The sequence below is a fragment of the Salvelinus alpinus genome, chromosome 18, assembly GCF_045679555.1.
Source record: "Salvelinus alpinus chromosome 18, SLU_Salpinus.1, whole genome shotgun sequence".
Taxonomy (NCBI): domain Eukaryota; kingdom Metazoa; phylum Chordata; class Actinopteri; order Salmoniformes; family Salmonidae; genus Salvelinus; species Salvelinus alpinus.
This window is the reverse complement of record NC_092103.1, coordinates 27,271,181-27,290,873: the sequence shown is the minus strand read 5'-3', so window position 1 is coordinate 27,290,873 and position 19,693 is coordinate 27,271,181. Positions and strand designations below refer to the sequence as shown.

Below are 19,693 nucleotides of genomic sequence, written 5' to 3'. Positions count from 1 at the left end.
CAATTAGTTTATTTGAAAACATGACTTTTTTAACAATCCTGTTTCCCCCTTTCCCCTGCAGCCAGCGGATGCTGAGTATGGCACACTTGCTGCAGACGGTGTTACACGTCATCCAGGTGGTGGTCAGCTATTTCCTCATGTTGGTCTTCATGACCTACAATGCTTATCTGTGTATCGCCGTTGCAGCCGGGGCAGGTGTCGGATACTTCTTATTCAGCTGGAAAAAGGCTGTGGTTGTTGATATCACCGAACACTGTCACTAATAGCCCCCCTGGTCTCTCTTCATCCTCCTCCCACACACACACATGCATACATTCACACATAGGTATTCTCCATTTAATCCCCATCCTCATCATCATGCATCCAGTTTTATATACATTTATCTTATTTGAACGGTTCACTTTGTCACACAAAAGTTGCTTGATGGAAAATGTGAATTATGACTGAGCTTTTACATTTGTGACATTCAAGTCTGTCCTTTTAGTAGGTCCAGAAGACTATCCTCGCCAACTAGCATGTTGGTATTCCAAATGCTGGCTTCTGTTATACCAATACCACTCCTGTCTGGCTCCACAGCTCTGTCAAGGGCCAAACATCCACTTCCCCCAGTCGTGCCATTCTTCCATTCCATTCTGTTTTTGTTATTGCGCAACAACCAGTGCAGGTTCATCCTTGTAGCACTGAGGCTCTTCTGCTCACAGGGCTATTTAAGACCCTTACAACAACCTCTCTCATTGAAGATCATTGTGAATAGGGCCCACAGTTTTTCCTGACCCCACCTGGGCTCTAGTTAAAGCCAATGTGTTCTTCTGAAGCCTAGTCATATCTGCATTCCATCTGGCAATCTGGCGGGGGGGGCCTAACAATAATCAGTGTCAAAGGTCATACTTGGGATTGTGTGGAGATGGTAGGGCAGCTTTGGCTGTATGACTGAGCCTTACTAAACCCTTTGCCTTAAAGGAGGGAAACATGACAGCCTAGGCCAACTGTAGTCTACTGACAAGTGGCAGTGCTATTTTAAAGAAGTTTGTCCAGTGGACAAGCAGTGAAGTACAGTACATTTACATGTCGTGTGATTATATACATTAGTGTAATGCAGCAGAGCGTGACAACCTTTGAACCCCTCTTCATGATACACACTGCTATGCAGTGTTCAATTTTGGTAGTTTATGAATGACAACATTATTTACCAATGACACTTGGCACTCGAAGGCTTGATCTGACACACAAATGTAAATTGACTCTTGTACATCAAGAAGCCAATGTAAAATGTTCATAATATAACTTGGGAGTAACTTTTGGTGCATTCATTCAATAGGGTTAAATTAGTTAGCATGTCAACACAACATGGATACTAGTGTCCTTATTGGAGCAAGTGCTCAGATCCCAAGGACAAGCAGGGAACTATGGGAAAGTACGAGGATGGATCTAGTGCTTTCTCAGACTGGCCTAGTAACACATGATTACTGCACCTCTTGTGACCTATCGGTGCTTACGCCTCAGTTCACACTGACAGGAGGGGATATCTATGAAGTAGAACCTAAAGAGAAAGTTGTATATTTAGTTTGTTTATCTTGATTATAATTTTTTTCATCTCTGAGAAATGACTAGTAAATGTTTATCAGTTGCCTACGGCTGTGTTTTACACAGGCAGTCTGATTCTGATCTTTTACTGATTTTATTTGGTTAAAGTACCAATTTGCAGAAATGTCTCTGTAGACAGGCAGCCCAATTCTGATATTTTTTTTGTTGCACTAAGTTAATTGGTCTTGACCAATCATATCTGGAAAAATATCGGTTGTAGAAAGATCTGATGTGATTGGTCAAAAGACCAATTTGTGGAAAAAATATCAGAATTGAGCTGCTTGTCTAAACACAGCCTTCGTGCTGTGCCTGGTTTGGGGGTCAAATTCCTAGTTGCTATAACTGGATTTAACTGCCGCACATTCTCATTGCATTACAATCAAGCCAGGGACATTAATAGTTAGTGTATACTTGAACATATTATAACTTTCTGCTTTACCACATGGGATCATGTATAAAGATGATTTATTATTATAGTCTACTGTACAAATTGAGCGTTGAAGTTAATGGGCCAAAACAGCAGTGGGAATCTGACTGCCACTCCAGCGCAGCAACAGTGTGAACATTACCTGGACTGTTAAGTCCACAGACATGTTTGTATAGTATGATGTATTTACAGTGCTGTAATCATCTAGAGAAAACAAGTAATAAATGGTATCATTCAAGAACTGTATGTTTGATTCTGTTGCATTCTCATAATGCATCCTTGAAGGCCAATAAAACTACAATCATACCATTGTAAGTAATAACTGATTAGTTATGAAGTCCATTCCATCTTGCCCCAAAGATGCTACCTTCACCTTCCTGGGAGTACCAAGTCTGGATTTTTGTAATAAAGGAGGGAAACCACTACAACAGCTCCCATGAAACATATTGTACAAAGGCCACATGCTTTGCATCGCAAGTCATAACATTTCAGGTAAATGCAACAACATTACTTTAGAAGATGTGTGTTATAAGCTAAACGTGATCCTCAAACTACACATTTCTTTGTGGAAAGAATTCTGATCTCAGGCAAGCACACAAGTATTCCTGACCATGTCAATAGCATTGTTACTGTGCCATCCACACACCAACAGTTTGAGCAGTCTCGTTAATGTGCCCATTAGGAACCTAAAACTGCAGGTTTCCAAAGAGTGAGGGCAAGGTGTTGGGTTTAGGATGGGGCTTGTAGCCTATTCTCTCGTTGATCATCTGGTCCCGTGTCTTCCCATCCCCTGTTCCAACGCTGGCCCCCACCATGTTACTAAACGTAGCCACACCAACAACATCCACTTCATCCCTCTGCTTTTTCCGAATCTGAGAGCGAAGGGAGGAGGGGGGCGTAGGTGGTTAGACACAAGTTCTGGTATATGTAATTTTTTAATGTGCTTTTCTGACACCCAAGGCGCGGATTTTATGCCAATCATCAAGCGTTTCTTAAAGTTACTTTAAGAAACTGGTAGCAGGCAATCCATCAACAAGGCAAAGCCTCTTTATTATGCCTTTATACCTGCAGATAGTACATTTATCCATGATGCTGTGCCTACTCACCTCAAGCTCTTTCTTGACACACTCAAACTCCTCAGTGTCATCCAACTTCAATTCCAGACGTGTGGGCTTTCTGCGCAGCATATTATATCCACCAATATTAGCTGTGAAGCAGATGTGCCCAAGGCTGCAAGTACTACTTCTACTAGATGGCTAAAGGCAGAAAGGCGACAGATCAATTATCGAGTGTAATAATATGGCTTGCATTTGCTAAATCACTTATTTAGCTATATACAATTACTAAACAATAGTTCATGTTAGGCTACCAAACAAATGAATCACACTCAAATCTCTTTGCAACAACTTGCTAACGTTACTAGCAAGCTGTCAAGCTTACATAAAAGACTAGTGACAGACCAAGCACGGCTAAAGAGGGCAAAATTGAGCGCGCCATACGTCAATAATTTGTCTCGGATCCAGTGGTACTCACAAAGAAACAGGCTAATCGTTCATATTTGCTTACATTTTGTTAATGTTGTTTATTTGGACAGCAGTAGCTAGCTAGCCTATCCCTGTAGAATCCGCTATAAATTGACGAAGGGCTTCTGGGTAACGTAGTTTTCAGCAGTGCCCCGTGTGGGTATGTTTGACCTCCTTTCCACTAGATGTCGCTGTGAAATGTGAACAGGCAACCACTTTTGTGTTTTGATTTTGCTAGCTGGTTGCGGTTCTTGTGTAATTTCAAACCCAATACTAAAATACAGGTAAATTAATCACCTTAAATGTTGAGCGGTTTGTCTATTTGGTGACGCTTTTGGCAAACTGCTGAGTGTCGTTCGCTAGCTAGTTTATCTGACGTTAGCTAGTTACTCAACGTGTTCTTGTGTAAAGATTAACGTTACTTTACAAACCCCTATGATTTGACAATGTGTCCTAGCCATTTGATTTACTGATTGGGGAGTTGTCCATTTTTGGTCAGCAAATTGATAGTTAGTGAACTACACACTTGTGTCATTAAATTGAGGTGGTTGGCTATCAAGTTCTCATTCCATTCATTCATATCTCTGTGGCTATTGTTTACTCCCGGACAGTATCATTCATTGTGGTGAACAGTTGGACCAGACATAAAGCCAAGAGATGTCTGACGAGGATGAATCTCCGCTGGTGAAGAAGACCTGGATTTTCTATGGCAGTCTGGAGGAGAAGGAGAGGGAGAGGCTGGGACGAGAGTCCTCTGGGTCAGGCAAAAATTCTGTCAAAGCAGGCATTGAGGCTATCAACATCAACTGTTTATGGTTGGAGTCATATGTATGTGTGTCTCTTAACTCAACTTACTTTTTCTCTCTCTTCCCTCAGGTCCCTTGATCTTGAGGAACACGTGAGTGAGTGCCAGTCTGAGGTATTGGCTGACTTTGAGCGCAGAAAGCGAGCGAGATAGTCACAGTATCCAATGACGATGCAGATGTAACCGATGTGAAATATCCTTCTGCCAATTTAGCCCGAACTCCAAAATGCTTGTGACTGCCTCTTGGTGAGTCCCTCAGTCTACTCTCATTACACTGCACAGACAGGAATGGTCTTGATGGTGTTTTCGATCTTGCAACTTTTCGGTTACAAGTCCAACGCTCTAACCACTATTATATTCTAACTATAGAATTAGAATAATCATTCTATTTCCATGATTCCAACAGTTCACCCATGTGTTTTGCTCTAAATCGCTAGTACAATCGCAACGTTTGGCTAAAAATAAGGCCTACATTGTTTGCCCATATTGTGCAGCCCTACATGGCAGTGTGGAAGTGATCTCAAATAAGTGCAACAAATGCAGAAATGTATGAAAATGCAGATTTCTTTGAATTGAACAGTATTTATATAATCAAAATGGAGAAAGACCAATTGAAATCACTTAGAATGTATGTGTTGCAACCGTAGGGTCACGCACTACTCATGAAGAAAATGTTGAACTTTCATTATTCAAAAACATAAAATACTGTTATACTGTCCTTTTTATTTTTATGCAGTGATATGCTATTTTGGCCATATCGCCCAGCCCTATCCTGAATGATAAATAAGTTAATCATTTGATAATGATAATAGTTCTTTTCCTGTCCTCGGGCCACAACACCTATGTGGGGGCCAACTGTTTCCATCCTCAGGCCACTCTGACTCTGGAGGACTGATGTTAACATGGCCTCCTGTGCTGCCAACGGCACCGTCACACTCTGGAGTCTGTACAGGTCTGCTCTGGTTGATATCATACTGTGTGTCTGTCTTTCTGTGTTTGTCAAATGAGGGAAACTACCTAAAGTTTGATCAAAAATGAATCAGGAGAATATGGAGAGGGGTTGAGAAAAGCAGTGTATGTTATCATAAACAGTAGCTAACTGAGCTGGTGAAATGAATGGTGGCGATTTAAAAGGCCTGTTGTGTTGTAACCATGGTAACCCCTCTCTGCAGTGATGAGCCTGTAGCTGACATCTAGGGCCACTCCTGAGTGTAGCACGAGTAGCCTGGCACCCCTGTCGACGCTTCCTGGGCACCACCTGGTGGGTGAATTTATTTGTAAACATTCTTTGTTCTATCATTTTCAGAATGTCTGATCCAGGCAATACAATAAAAACAAAACATGATCACTTGCACCAAATGTCTCATCTATAGCCATAGATTGATGTTACTCTCGTCAGACTTGTCATTCGAAATGAATCTGAAGTGGGGCTTAATCCTCACTCACTCACTCCTGGAGGCCCAGGACGAGATCCTGCACCAGGAGGGACACAGTAAAGGAGTCCACGACCTGCACTTCCAGCCTGACGGCTCTGTGGTAGGCACTTGGTAAGATCTCACCGGATATACTATGAAGGTCTGTCAATTGTCAGTAAAAAACATACATTTTTGTGTTGTCTTTTGCTTGTCTCTGTACATCCTGTTGCAATGTATGTTGCCAGCGAATCAAGTGAATGGCTGGTCACTTTTGTAGAGTATTATCCCATCCATTATTTCTACAACAAACCTTCAGATAACTGGGATCTCAGTGTCCTCTCCAAAATGAAAACATTAGCTAGAAAAGGCTTTTATCAACCCCGTAATTGAAGAGCTGTCAGGTCACAGAGCATATCTATATTTGGCCTATAGAAGGGAATGGGGGCTTTTGGGAAAACAATGGTCTTATTTACATTTACATTTACATTTAAGTCATTTAGCAGACGCTCTTATCCAGAGCGACTTACAAATTGGTGCATTCACCTTATGATATCCAGTGGAACAACCACTTTACAATAGTGCATCTAACTCTTTTAAGGGGGGGGGGGGTTAGAAGGATTACTTTATCCTATCCTAGGTATTCCTTAAAGAGGTGGGGTTTCAGGTGTCTCCGGAAGGTGGTGATTGACTCCGCTGACCTGGCGTCGTGAGGGAGTTTGTTCCACCATTGGGGTGCCAGAGCAGCGAACAGTTTTGACTGGGCTGAGCGGGAACTGTACTTCCTCAGAGGTAGGGAGGCGAGCAGGCCAGAGGTGGATGAACGCAGTGCCCTTGTTTGGGTGTAGGGCCTGATCAGAGCCTGAAGGTACGGAGGTGCCGTTCCCCTCACAGCTCCGTAGGCAAGCACCATGGTCTTGTAGCGGATGCGAGCTTCAACTGGAAGCCAGTGGAGAGAGCGGAGGAGCGGGGTGACGTGAGAGAACTTGGGAAAGTTGAACACCAGACGGGCTGCGGCGTTCTGGATGAGTTGTAGGGGTTTAATGGCACAGGCAGGGAGCCCAGCCAACAGCGAGTTGCAGTAATCCAGACGGGAGATGACAAGTGCCTGGATTAGGACCTGCGCCGCTTCCTGCGTGAGGCAGGGTCGTACTCTGTGAGTTATTCTGTGATTCAATAATCTGTTTAATGAAGGCCAGTAGATGTCCACCCAGTTATCTCAATTAGAGGCTTGGCAGAACGAAGAGCCTCTCGGTGGCTTGCTGGATTTGAATCATACAGGGATATTCCCTTCAAGTCACCTTTTAATAGCATGCTGTCTTACACACACTTCCCAACTCTCTCAGTGCACAGTGATCTCATACATATAATCAACTCAATCTACTGCCTGAGCAATTTGGAGGACTGAGAAGGTTTAGCAGCTTGTTATGTGATGTTATAACCTCAATTAAATTAAGGCAGATGCAACAACTGGCTCCATGTGACACACGAGCTGATGTGTTTGTGTACAGATCTATGCTATTGTTGGAAAGTGTCTTGACTGGTGCAAGTCAGTCAGCACATATTGGTTTATAGTAGAAGGAATTACAGATCACTATTCACCTCTCATCTATCAATCAATCAATCAATTTTATTTTATATAGCCCTTCGTACATCAGCTAATATCTCGAAGTGCTGTACAGACACCCAGCCTAAAACCCCAAACAGCTAGTAATGCAGGTGTAGAAGCACGGTGGCTAGGAAAAACTCCCTAGAAAGGCCAAAACCTAGGAAGAAACCTAGAGAGGAACCAGGCTATGAGGGGTGGCCAGTCCTCTTCTGGCTGTGCCGGGTGGAGATTATAACAGAACTATGCCAAGATGTTCAAAAATGTTCATAAGTGACAAGCATGGTCAAATAATAATCATGAATAATTTTCAGTTGGCTTTTCATAGCCGATCATCAAGAGTTGAAAAACAACAGGTCTGGGACAGGTGGCGGTTCCATAACTGCAGGCAGAACAGCTGAAACTGGAATAGCAGCAAGGCCAGGCGGACTGGGGACAGCAAGGAGTCACCACGGGCGGCAGTCCCGACGCATGGTCCTAGGGCCCAGGTCCTCCGAGAGAAAGAAAGAGAGAAGGAGAAAATTAGAGAGAGCCAAGATTTTCAAAATGTTCATAAATGACAAGCATGGTCAAATAATAATCAGGAATAAATCTCAGTTGGCTTTTCATAGCCGATCATTAAGAGTTGAAAACAGCAGGTCTGGGACAGGTAGGGGTTCCGTAACCGCAGGCAGAACAGTTGAAACTGGAATAGCAGCAAGGCCAGGCGGACTGGGGACAGCAAGGTGTCATCATGCCCGGTAGTCCTGACGTATGGTCCTAGGGCTCAGGTTCTCAGAGAGAAAGAGAGAATGAGAGAATTAGAGAGAGCATACTTAAATTCACACAGGACACTGGATAAGACAGGAGAAGTACTCCAGGTAACCAACTGACCCTAGCCCCCCGACACATAAACTACTGCAGCATAAATACTGGAGGCTGAGACAGGAGCGGTCAGGAGACACTGTGGCCCCATCCGAAGAAACCCCCGGACAGGGCCAAACAGGAAGGATATAACCCCACCCACTTTGCCAAAGCACAGCCCCCGCACCACTAGAGGGAAATCCTCAACCACCAACTTACAATCCTGAGACAAGGCCGAGTATAGCCCACAAAGGTCTCCACCACAGCACAAACCAAGGGGGGGCGCCAACCCAGACAGGAAGATCACGTCAGTAACTCAACCCACTCAAGTGACGCACCCCTCCTAGGGACGGCATGAAAGAGCACCAGCAAGCCAGTGACTCAGCCCCTGTAACAGGGTTAGAGGCAGAGAATCCCAGTGGAGAGAGGGGAACCGGCCTGGCAGAGACAGCAAGGGCGGTTCGTTGCTCCAGAGCCTTTCCGTTCACCTTCACACTCCTGGGCCAGACTACACTCAATCATATGACCTACTGAAGAGATAAGTCTTCAGTAAAGACTTAAAGGTTGAGACCGAGTCTGCGTCTCTCACATGGGTAGGCAGACTGTTCCATAAAAATGGAGATCTATAGGTGAAAGCCCTGCCTCCCGCTGTTTGCTTAGAAATTCTAGGGACAATTAGGAGGCCTGCGTCTTGTGACCGTAGCGTACGTATTGGTATGTACGGCAGGACCAACTCGGAAAGATAGGTAGGAGCAAGCCCATGTAACGCTTTATAGGTTAACAGTAAAACCTTGAAATCAGCCCTTGCCTTAACAGGAAGCCAGTGTAGGGAAGCTAGCACTGGAGTAATATGATCAAATTTCTTGGTTCTAGTCAGGATTCTAGCAGCCGTATTTAGCACTAACTGAAGTTTATTTAGTGCTTTATCCGGGTAGCCGGAAAGTAGAGCATTGCAGTAGTCTAACCTAGAAGTAACAAATGCATGGATTAATTTTTCTGCATCATTTTTGGACAGAAAATTTCAGATTTTTGCAATGTTACGTAGATGGAAAAAAGCTGTCCTTGAAACAGTCTTGATATGTTCGTCAAAAGAGAGATCAGGGTCAAGAGTAATGCCGAGGTCCTTCACAGTTTTATTTGAGACGACTTTACAACCATCAAGATGAATTGTCAGATTTAACAGAAGATCTCTTTGTTTCTTGGGACCTAGAACAAGCATCTCTGTTTTGTCCGAGTTTAAAAGTAGAACGTTTTCAGCCATCCACTTCCTTATGTCTGAAACACAGGCTTCTAGCGAGGGCAATTTTGGGGCTTCACCATGTTTCATTGAAATGTACAGCTGTGTGTCATCCGCATAGCAGTGAAAGTTAACATTATGTTTTCGAATAACATCCCCAAGAGGTAAAATATATAGTGAAAACAATAGTGGTCCTAAAACGGAACCTTGAGGAACACCGAAATGTACAGTTGATTTGTCAGAGGACAGACCATTCACAGAGACAAACTGATATCTTTCCGACAGGTAAGATCTAAACCAGGCCAGAACTTGTCCGTGTAGACCAATTTGGGTTTCCAGTCTCTCCAAAAGAATGTGGTGATCGATGGTGTCAATGGCAGCACTAAGGTCTAGTAGCACGAGGACAGATGCAGAGCCTCGGTCTGACGCCATTAAAAGGTAATTTACCACCTTCACAAGTGCAGTCTCAGTGCTATGATGGGGTCTAAAACCAGACTGAAGCATTTCGTATACATTATTTGTCTTCAGAAAGGCAGTGAGTTGCTGCGCAACAGCTTTTTCTAAAATTTTTGAGAGGAATGGAAGATTCTATATAGGCCGATAGTTTTTTATATTTTCCTGGTCAAGGTTTGGCTTTTTCAAGAGAGGCTTTATCACTGCCACTTTTAGTGAGTTTGGTACACATCTGGTGGATAGAGAGCTGTTTATTATGTTCAACATAGGAGGGCCAAGCACAGGAAGCAGCTCCTTCAGCAGTTTAGTAGGAATAGGATCCAGTATGCAGCTTGAAGGTTTAGAGGCCATGATTATTTTCATCATTGTGTCAAGAGATATAGTACTAAAACACTTAAGTGTCTCTCCCGATCCCAGGCCCTCGCAGAGCTGTGCAGATCCAGGACAGCTAAGCCCTGGAGGAATACGCAGATTCAAAGAGGAGTCCGTAATTTGCTTTCTAATGGTCATGATCTTTTCCTCAAAGAAGTTCATGAATTTATTACTGCTGAAGTGAAAGCCATCCTCTCTTGGGGAATGCTGCTTTTTAGTTAGTTTCGCAACAGTATCAAAAATAAATTTTGGATTGTTCTTATTTTCCTCGATTAAGTTGGAAAAGTAGGATGATCGAGCAGCAGTGAGGGCTCTTCGGTACTGCACGGTACTGTCTTTCCAAGCTAGTCGGAAGACTTGCAGTTTGGTGTGGCGCCATTTCCGTTCCAATTTCCTGGAAGCTTGCTTCAAAGCTCGGGTATTTTCTGTATACCAGGGAGCTAGTTTCTTGTGACAAATGTTTTTCGTTTTTAGGGGTGCAACTGCATCTAGGGTATTGCGCAAGGTTAAATTGAGTTCCTCAGTTAGGTGGTTAACTGATTTTTGTCCTCTGACGTCCTTGGGTAGGCAGAAGGAGTCTGGAAGGGCATCAAGGAATTTTTGTGTTGTCTGAGAATTTATAGCACGACTTTTGATGCTCCTTGGTTGGGGTCTGAGCAGATTATTTGTTGCGATTGCAAACGTAATAAAATGGTGGTCCGATAGTCCAGGATTATGTGGAAAAACATTAAGATCTACAACATTTATTCCATGGGACAAAACTAGGTCCAGAGTATGACTGTGGCAGTGAGTAGGTCCAGAGACATGTTGGACAAAACCCACTGAGTCGATGATGGCTCCGAAAGACTTGGAGTGGGTCTGTGGACTTCTCCATGTGAATATTAAAATCACCAAAAATTAGAATATGATCTGCTATGACTACAAGGTCTGATAGGAATTCAGGAAACTCAGAGAGGAACGCTGTATATGGCCCAGGAGGCCTGTAAACAGTAGCTATAAAAAGTGAATGAGTAGGCTGCATAGATTTCATGACTAGAAGCTCAAAAGACGAAAACGCCATTTTTTTTTTGTAAATTGAAATTTGCTATCGTAAATGTTAGCAACACCTCCGCCTTTGCGGGATGCACGGGGGATATGGTCACTAGTGTAACCAGGAGGTGAGGCCTCATTTAACACAGTAAATTCATCAGGCTTAAGCCATGTTTCAGTCAGGCCAATCACATCAAGATTATGATCAGTGATTAGTTCATTGACTATGACTGCCTTTGAAGTGAGGGATCTAACATTAAGTAACCCTATTTTGAGATGTGAGGTATCACGATCTCTTTCAATAATGGCAGGAATGGAGGAGGTCTTTATCCTAATAAGATTGCTAAGGCGAACACCGCCATGTTTAGTTTTGCCCAACCTAGGTCGAGGCACAGACACAGTCTCAATGGGTATGGCTGAGCTGACTACACTGACTGTGCTATTGGCAGACTCCACTAAGCTGGCAGGCTGGCTAACAGCCTGCTGCCTGGCCTGCACCCTATTTCATTGTGGAGCTAGAGGAGTTAGAGCTCTGTCTATGTTGGTAGATAAGATGAGAGCACCCCTCCAGCTAGGATGGAGTCTGTCACTCCTCAGCAGGCCAGGCTTGGTCCTGTTTGTGGATGAGTCCCAGAAAGAGGGCCAATTATCTGCAAATTCTATCTTTTGGGAGGGGCAGAAAACAGTTTTCAACCAGCGATTGAGTTGTGAGACTCTGCTGTAGAGCTCATCACTCCCCCTAACTGGGAGGGGGCCAGAGACAATTACTCAATGCCGACACATCTTTCTAGCTGATTTACGCTGAAGCTATGTTGCGCTTGGTGACCTCTGACTGTTTCATCCTAACATCGTTGGTGCCGACGTGGATAACAATATCTCTATACTCTCTACACTCGCCAGATTTAGCTTTAGCCAGCACCATCTTTAGATTAGCCTTAACGTCGGTAGCCCTGCCCCCTGGTAAACAGTGTATGATCGCTGGGTGATTCGCTTTAAGTCTAATACTGCGGGTAATGGAGTCGCCAATGACTAGGGTTTTCAATTTGTCAGAGCTAATGGTGGGAGCCTTCGGCGTCTCAGACCCCGTAACGGGAGGAGTAGAGACAAGAGAAGACTCAGACTCAGACTCGCTACATAATGGGGAGAACCGGTTGAAAGTTTCTGTCGGCTGAATGAGCGACACCGGTTGAGCATTCCTACAGCATTTCCCTCCAGAAGCCATGAGAAAGTTGTCCGGCTGCGGGGACTGTGCGGGGGGATTTATACTAACGTTACTATCTGTACTTACTGGTGGCACAGACGCTGTTTCTTCCTTTCCTACACTGAAATTACCCTTGCCTAACGATTGCGTCTGAAGCTGGGCTTGTAGCACAGCTATTCTCGCCGTAAGGCGATCGTTCTCCTGTATATTATGAGTACAGCGACTGCAATTAGAAGACATCATGTTAATGTTACTACTTAGCTTCGGCTGTTGAAGGTGTTGACGAACCATGTCCAGATAAAGCGTCCGGAGTGAAAAAGTTGAATGAGGGAAAAAAGTTGCGATGGAAAAACTAAAAATATAAACGGTAATTAAAAACAAAAACAAAACAAAAAACGTAAAGTTGTCAGCTAGCAAAGTAAAGTAAAGTTGGCAGCAAAACGCACAGCAACAAAACGTTGATGCCTTGTGTTCCTTGTTTGTCCCACGCGATAACCGTGAGTCAAGACCTGCATCTACAGGACTGTTAGTTGAATCCTAGTTTGCCTCGGTATACAATATTAATCTCCCTCTCTCTCAGGGGTCTGGATTCGTTTGGGTGTATTTGGGACCTTCGGACCGGGCGATGTGTGCTGTTCCTGGAGGGCCATCTCAATGAGACAGCATTGACTTCTCTCCCAACGGGTAAATTACATGGTAGATTATGTGTTAATGATATCTTATGGATAGGGCCAGATAATCCTGACCGTGTGATCTAAAACATCCTCTCACTGTCAACTCTGTTTATTTTCAGCAAACTTAACGTGTAAATATTTGTATGAACATAAGATTCAACAACTGAGACATATACTGAACAAGTTCCACAGACATGTGACATGTGACTGGAATAATGTGTCCCTGAACAAAGGGGGGGTCAAAAGTAACAGTATCTGGGGTGGCCACCAACTGCATTAAGTACTGCAGTGCATCTCCTCCTCACGGACTGCACCAGATTTGCCAGTTCTTGCTGTGAGATGTTACCCCACTCTTCCACCAAGGCACCTGCAAGTTCCCGGACATTTCTGGGGGGAATGGCCCTAGCCCTCACCCTCCGATCCAACAGGTCCCAGACGTGCTCAATGGGATTGAGATCCGGGCTCTTCACTGGCCACGACAGAACACTGACATTCCTGTCTTGCAGAAAATCACGCACAGAACGAGCAGTATCTCTGGTGGCATTGTCATGCTGGAGGGTCATGTCAGGATGAGCCTGCAGGGAGCGTACCACATGAGGGAGGAGGATGTCTTCCCTGTAACGCACAGCGTTGAGATTGCCTGCAATGACAGCAAGCTCAGTCCGATGATGCTGTGACACACCACCCCAGACCATGACGGACCCTCCAAATCGATCCCGCTCCAGAGTACAGGCCTCAGTGTAACGCTCATTCATTTGACGATAAACGCAAATCCGACCATCACCCCTGGTGAGACAAAATCACAACTCGTCAGTGAAGAGCACTTTTTGCCAGTCCTGTCTGGTCCAGCGACGGTGGGTTTGTGCCCATAGGCGACGTTGTTGCCGGTGATGTCTGATGAGGACCTGCCTTACAACAGACCTACAAGCCCTCAATCCAGCCTCTCAGCCTATTGCGGACAGTCTGAGCACTGATGGAGGGATTGTGCGTTCCTGGTGTAACTCGGGCAGTTGTTGTTGCCATCCTGTACCTGTCCCGCAGGTGTGATGTTCAGATGTACCGATCCTGTGCAGGTGTTGTTACACGTGGTCTGCCACTGCGAGGGCGATCAGCTGTCCGTCCTGTCTCCCTGTAGCACTGTCTTAGGCGTCTCACAGTACGGACATTGCAATTTATTGCCCTGGCCACATCTGCAGTCCTCATGCCTCCTTGCAGCATGCCTAAGGCACGTTCACGCAGATGAGCAGGGACCCTGGGCATCTTTCTTTTGGTGTTTTTCAGAGTCAGTAGAAAGGCCTCTTTAGTGTCGTACGTTTTCATAACTGTGACCTTAATTGCTTACCGTCTGTAAGCTGTTAGTGTCTTAACAACCGTTCCACAGGTGCATGTTCATTAATTGTTTATGGTTCATGGTTCATTGAGCATGGGAAACAGTGTTTAAACTCTTCACAGATCTTCATTATAAAGTTATTTGGATTTTCACGAATGATCTTTGAAAGACAGGTTCCTGAAAAAGGAATGTTTCTTTTTTTGCTGAGTTTATAACTACGGCCCTGGTGGAAACTCCTGGCCCTACTTATTGATGATGATAAGCCTGAGTGTGTGTTTGTAGGTCCAGCATTGAAACTCTTCTCCTCTGTTTAGCTACCACGCAGCAACAAGAAGTGGGGATAACTGTATACTTCTGGCCCTTCTTTGGACACTGTGTTAACTAACCTCCAGACGAGCTTCAATGCCATACAACTCACCTTCCGTGGCCTCCAACTGCTCTTAAATGCAAGTAAAACTAAATGCATGCTCTTCAACCGATCACTACCGGCCCGCCTGTCCAGCATCACTACTCTGGACGGTTCTGACTTAGAGTATGTGGACATCTACAAATACCTAGGTGTCTGGTTAGACTAAACTCTCCTTCCAGACTCGCATTAAGCATCTCCAATCCAAAATGAAATCTAGAATTGGCTTCCTATTTCGCAACAAAGCATCCTTCAGTCATGCTGCCAAACTTACCCCCGTAAAACTGACTATCCTACCGATCTTTGACTTCGGCGATGTCATTTACAAAATAGACTGCATCCAATTTGCTGAGTAGAGTGTTGGAGGCTTTCACAGTGCCATCCGTTTTGTCACCAAAGCCCCATATACTACCCACCACTACGACCTGTATTCCCTTGTTGGCTGGCCCTCACTTCATACCTGTTGCCAAACCCACTGGCTCCAGGTCATCTACAAGTCTTTGCTAGGTAAAGCCCCGCCTTATCTCAGCTCACTGGTCACCATAGCAGCACCCACCCGTAGCACGCGCTCCAGCAGGTATATTTCACTGGTCACCCCCAAAGCCAATTCCTCCTTTGGCCACCTTTCCTTCCAGTTCTCTGCTGCAAATGACTGGAACGAATTGCAAAAATCACTGAAGCTGGAGACTCATATCTCCCTCACTAACTTTAAGCACCAGCTGTCAGAGCAGATCACTGCACCTGTACATAGCCCATCTGTAAATAGCCCATCCAACTACCTCATCCCCATACGGTTATTATTATTTTTATTTTTTTATGTTTTGCTCCTTTGCACCCCAGTATCTCTACTTGCACGTTCAGCTTCTGCACATCTATCACTCCAGTGTTTAATTGCTAAATTGTAATTATTTTGCCACTATGGCCTATTTATTGCTTTACCTCCCTAATCTTACCTCATTTGCACACACTGTATATAGACTTTTTTGCTTTGCTTTATCTTGGCCAGGTCGCAGTTGTAAATGAGAACTTGTTCTCAACTAGCCTACCTGGTTAAATAAAGGTGAAATAAATAACACCTGTAAGGTGTGGGACCTGCATCACAGGAAGTGCATCTACACCATCCCCTCCCATCAGAACCTAGTGTCCTCCATCAAATTCCAACTCGAGTTTTTCCAGATCCCAGAGACTACCTACTTCACTTATTAATTTCACATTAAATGGATATTTTGGCAATTAGGCCCTTTATCTAATTCCCCAGAGTCAGATTAACTCGTGGATACAATTTTCTTTGTCCATGCTAGGAGATTCCCGTAAACTTCCAGTCATTGTGCTAATGCTAGTTAGCATTGGCTCATGAAACTAGCTCTAACTTCCTTCATACTGGACAGAGACATAAAAATGGTATCCATGAGTTCATCTGTCTCTGGGGAAGTAGATAAAGGGCATGATTGCCAAATTCCTGAAGTATCCCTTTAACTTAATTTAAATTGATCTAGCATATGAACTGAAAATACTTGATTGACCCTATAATGACATATACAGGTAACCCTTTGCACATTTTCATGCCAACTAATATCTCAAAATGATTTTCAAAAGTTACACGGAAAAGGTTTAGCAGCAAGTTATGTACTGTTTAGCAGCAAGTTATGTACAGCAAGTTATGTACTGTTATATAATTTTTCCCTCTTCCTCTCTTAGCCAATGACGGTCACTTCCTCCTGACCGGGGCCTTTGACAACACAGCCAAGGTGTGGACCCACCCGGGCTGGTCCCCCCTGAAGACCCTGGCGGGCCACGAGGGCAAGGTGATGGGCGAGGACATGTCCCCTGACGGACAACTCATCGCCACCTGCTCTTACGACCGCACCTTCAAACTCTGGATGTCAGTGAGCAGGGGAGGGAGTATCACCCATAGAAAGAGAATGGCATTCTATGGTACCTTCTATTTCTATGGTACTACCTGTACCACTATTTCTATGGTAATACTGAAATGTCATCCCATACAAATAGAAGATCGTAAATCATGATCTGCAAAATATTAGCTTTTTCACGATTGACGGATGAGTCTTTGAACATCCTAAATATTCTGAATTGTACACTTGTCTGATTTACATTTAGTAGATGGTTAAATTATTATTGAACAACAACGTTAGTCTCTTGATGTCTACAACTTTGAAGTTGTGGGCATACCTCCTGTCCTTTCTCCTAGATAATTTGTTAAATAATATGTTTTAGGTGATTTGTAAACACATGAGTCAGTTGGTGTCAGAAGTCGATCCAATTGCCCTTTGTCTAGTTTTTAATAAAAACAATAACTCCATATTTTCTTCCATTATTTTACACTTGCACATGACAAAATGGTTACATACAAAATAATGGAAACACTTAAGTGAGTAAATGAGGGATACGAAGTATATTGAAAGCTGGTGCTTCCACACAGGTGTGGTTTCTAAATTAATTAAGGGTCATGCATAAAAATGCTGGACAGGCATATATTTGAGCTACTATGGCTTACTATAGGATGACAATGCCCCATCCACAGGGCACGAGTGGTCACTGAATGGTTTGATGAGTATCAGTCACCAGATCTCAACCCAATTGAACACTTATGGGAGATTCTAGAGCGGCACCTGAGACGGTGTATTACACCACCATCAACAAAACACCAAATTATGGAATTTCTCGTGGAAGAATGGTGTCTCCTCCAATGGAGTTCCATACACTGGTAAAATCTATGCCAAAGTGCATTGAAGATGTTCTGGCTCATGGTGCTCAAACGCCCTATTAAGACATTTAATGTTTGTGTTTCCTTTATTTTGGCAGTTACCTGTACATGCTCACTCGGATAAATTATACAAAACTCAACCAAATGTGTAAAAAATAATGGACTTTCAACAATCAAGGTACCAATAGCCTATATGTCCAACTGCATAGTTGAAAGGAGGCAGTAGAGGAGTCTTTCGGTTGTAGATGAGGTCATTGAGGTCTTTATCCAGCGTCCCATTTTGAGTGCTGAAACGTTCTTTCTCCCAAGATGTGTGAGAGAAAAAAATGTTGCTCCCCGCACAACTTTGTCAGTCTCGTGAACACTGTAATGTTTTTTTTTTTCTTTCAGTAGTACATTTTTCCTTGGTCAGATCACAGTCAGGCCCTAGTTATAACCTATATTTTCCATTGTGTAGCCTTGGAAGCCCAGGCATCCCTATAATCAGTTACAGCTGGCACTGTAATGGGAAAACTGCTGCCCAGATGCTTTAAAAACTCTTGTCATTCATACATGACTGGGCATCCTAGCAGCACCACCAGCAGCAGAAGAAGCGCCTGCAGCAAGGGCTCCTGTGGAAGCGAGGCTCAGCCAGTCCTCCATGGTTCCAGGTGGCCTGAGGCTGCTCTATGATGGGATGTTTCCCAAAAGAGGGCTTTTGCTCCAGCTGGTTGCCTAGTTCTCTTCCTCCCTGCTGGGGGCTGGACCTCTGGCTGTCCATGTCAGCCTTGACCCCCAGGAAGGCTGCTAGGTCCAGGTCCAGGGCTGTAGCTCCCCCGCGAGGTAGCGGGGTGTTCTGCCGGCATTGTGGACAGGGGATCCACATCTGCTGGGGAGTAGGAGAGGGAGCAGGGTTGATTGGGACACGATTGACAAACCAACCATTATAGATATTTAGGTAGACTAATAGTTATGACTGCTGTAGCTAATAATGAGCTCTCAATACAGCATTCCTCTTCGAAAAGTGTCTGGAAAGGAATCTGTTGCTCTTTAGGATTGGTCAGGTTAATTTGAGATGATGCATATTGTCTGATCCTAACAAATCAGTTCTCCCCTTTATCAAATCACTTTCACTAAATCAAAGGAACAAGTGAGCTAGCTATAGCTTGACAAGGCCTAGTCTGTTTGAGCTATTCTGAAAGTGGTCCAAAGATCTTTTGCTTTTTATAGTCCCTAATTGACCAGAGATGCTGCCTCTGTGGGACTGCTGTCGTGACAGTCAGACCCACCTGCTCATTGAGGATGGTGTCAAGGCGTCTCAGGCAGGCCTGGCAGAAGGTGTGGCCGCAGTAGAGCTTGCGTGGCAGCCTCTCAGCCAGGTTGAAGGCACAGAAGCAGATGATACAGTCCAGTTTACGGCTGTCTCTGGATGGTGGAACTCCTCCGGCCGACACACCACCCTCTACAGGGGCCTCTGCTGGGGCTTCTGTGGCATGAAAGTCTGGGGCATCAGGTACTGGGGCTTCCTCCTCCATCCTGTACAGGAAACTAGATTATGAATGGCGCATATTGCTGGTGACCATGTGACATTACGTCTACAACTACTCCTACAACTGATAAAATATTTATAGCACCTGTTATGTGCAATACATTGCAGCCCAATGCTTAATAGTTCAAATAACCAAATTATTGGAGAAAACAGTTGATTAATACAAATGGTGAGGAAACCAGAGGAATGGAATTATTAAGGAATTTAGACTCAAAAAGGATTGAGACCCATGTTTGATGTCAGCTGTGGACTTCTGTTACAGCATTTTCTGTCCGGTCAGTCAGTTGTGTGATGGTATAAGACAACAGGTTGATTGTAAGCAGAGACCAATATCTATTTACTGGATAAGAGTGTCTGCTAAATGACTAAAACCGAATGTCAGTCTCAGATCTTCTATACCAGGGGTTCTCAAACCTTGCCGTTAAATGTATTTGAACTATTCCACAGCTACCAAACCTGATTTAAAATTGTGAACTAATCATCAAGCTCTTGACTAGGTGAATCAGGTGAATTAGTTCAGAGCTACAACAAAGTTGTG

The 19,693-nt window shown here is 44.2% G+C and overlaps 4 protein-coding genes across 10 annotated transcripts in view; 2 read left to right on the top strand and 2 right to left on the bottom strand.

Moving 5' to 3' along the window:
- Positions 1-2,249, top strand: part of LOC139544090 (high affinity copper uptake protein 1-like) — a 42,141-nt gene extending 39,892 nt beyond the window's left edge. For both annotated transcript variants that reach the window (XM_071350845.1, XM_071350846.1), the window contains exon 5: positions 62-2,249. In XM_071350845.1, the coding sequence (XP_071206946.1) occupies positions 62-263 (202 nt within the window). In that variant the 3' untranslated portion in view covers positions 264-2,249. The remainder of the gene's footprint in view (positions 1-61) is intronic.
- On the bottom strand, positions 2,033-3,702 carry LOC139544091 (anaphase-promoting complex subunit CDC26-like). Of its 2 annotated transcripts, none has more exons than XM_071350847.1 (3): positions 3,578-3,702; positions 3,118-3,267; positions 2,033-2,883 (listed from the first exon to the last, which is right to left on the bottom strand). In XM_071350847.1, exons 2-3 carry the CDS (start codon positions 3,196-3,198, stop codon positions 2,698-2,700), a joined length of 267 nt encoding a protein of 88 aa, XP_071206948.1. In that variant the 5' UTR covers positions 3,199-3,267; positions 3,578-3,702; the 3' UTR covers positions 2,033-2,697. The 2 variants fall into 2 exon arrangements, with proteins under 2 accessions (XP_071206948.1, XP_071206949.1); XM_071350848.1 differs by having other exon boundaries at positions 3,545-3,650.
- A 33-nt stretch (positions 3,703-3,735) lies between these two features.
- Positions 3,736-17,222, top strand: LOC139544089 (U4/U6 small nuclear ribonucleoprotein Prp4-like). Of its 5 annotated transcripts, none has more exons than XM_071350842.1 (8): positions 3,736-3,818; positions 4,146-4,292; positions 4,411-4,585; positions 5,211-5,291; positions 5,512-5,600; positions 5,739-5,886; positions 13,073-13,176; positions 16,601-17,222. In XM_071350842.1, exons 6-8 carry the CDS (start codon positions 5,753-5,755, stop codon positions 16,927-16,929), a joined length of 567 nt encoding a protein of 188 aa, XP_071206943.1. In that variant the 5' UTR covers positions 3,736-3,818; positions 4,146-4,292; positions 4,411-4,585; positions 5,211-5,291; positions 5,512-5,600; positions 5,739-5,752; the 3' UTR covers positions 16,930-17,222. The 5 variants fall into 5 exon arrangements, 3 of the variants coding, with proteins under 3 accessions (XP_071206943.1, XP_071206945.1, XP_071206944.1); XR_011668803.1 differs by lacking the exon at positions 3,736-3,818 and adding an exon at positions 14,811-14,942; XR_011668804.1 differs by lacking the exons at positions 3,736-3,818; positions 4,146-4,292; positions 4,411-4,585 and adding an exon at positions 14,811-14,942 and having other exon boundaries at positions 5,152-5,291; positions 5,798-5,886.
- Positions 17,223-18,115: 893 nt separating this feature from the next.
- On the bottom strand, positions 18,116-19,141 carry LOC139543430 (RING finger protein 224-like). The gene is made up of 2 exons (XM_071349535.1): positions 18,896-19,141; positions 18,116-18,492 (listed from the first exon to the last, which is right to left on the bottom strand). Exons 1-2 carry the CDS (start codon positions 19,139-19,141, stop codon positions 18,193-18,195), a joined length of 546 nt encoding a protein of 181 aa, XP_071205636.1. The 3' UTR covers positions 18,116-18,192.
- Positions 19,142-19,693: the final 552 nt, after the last annotated feature.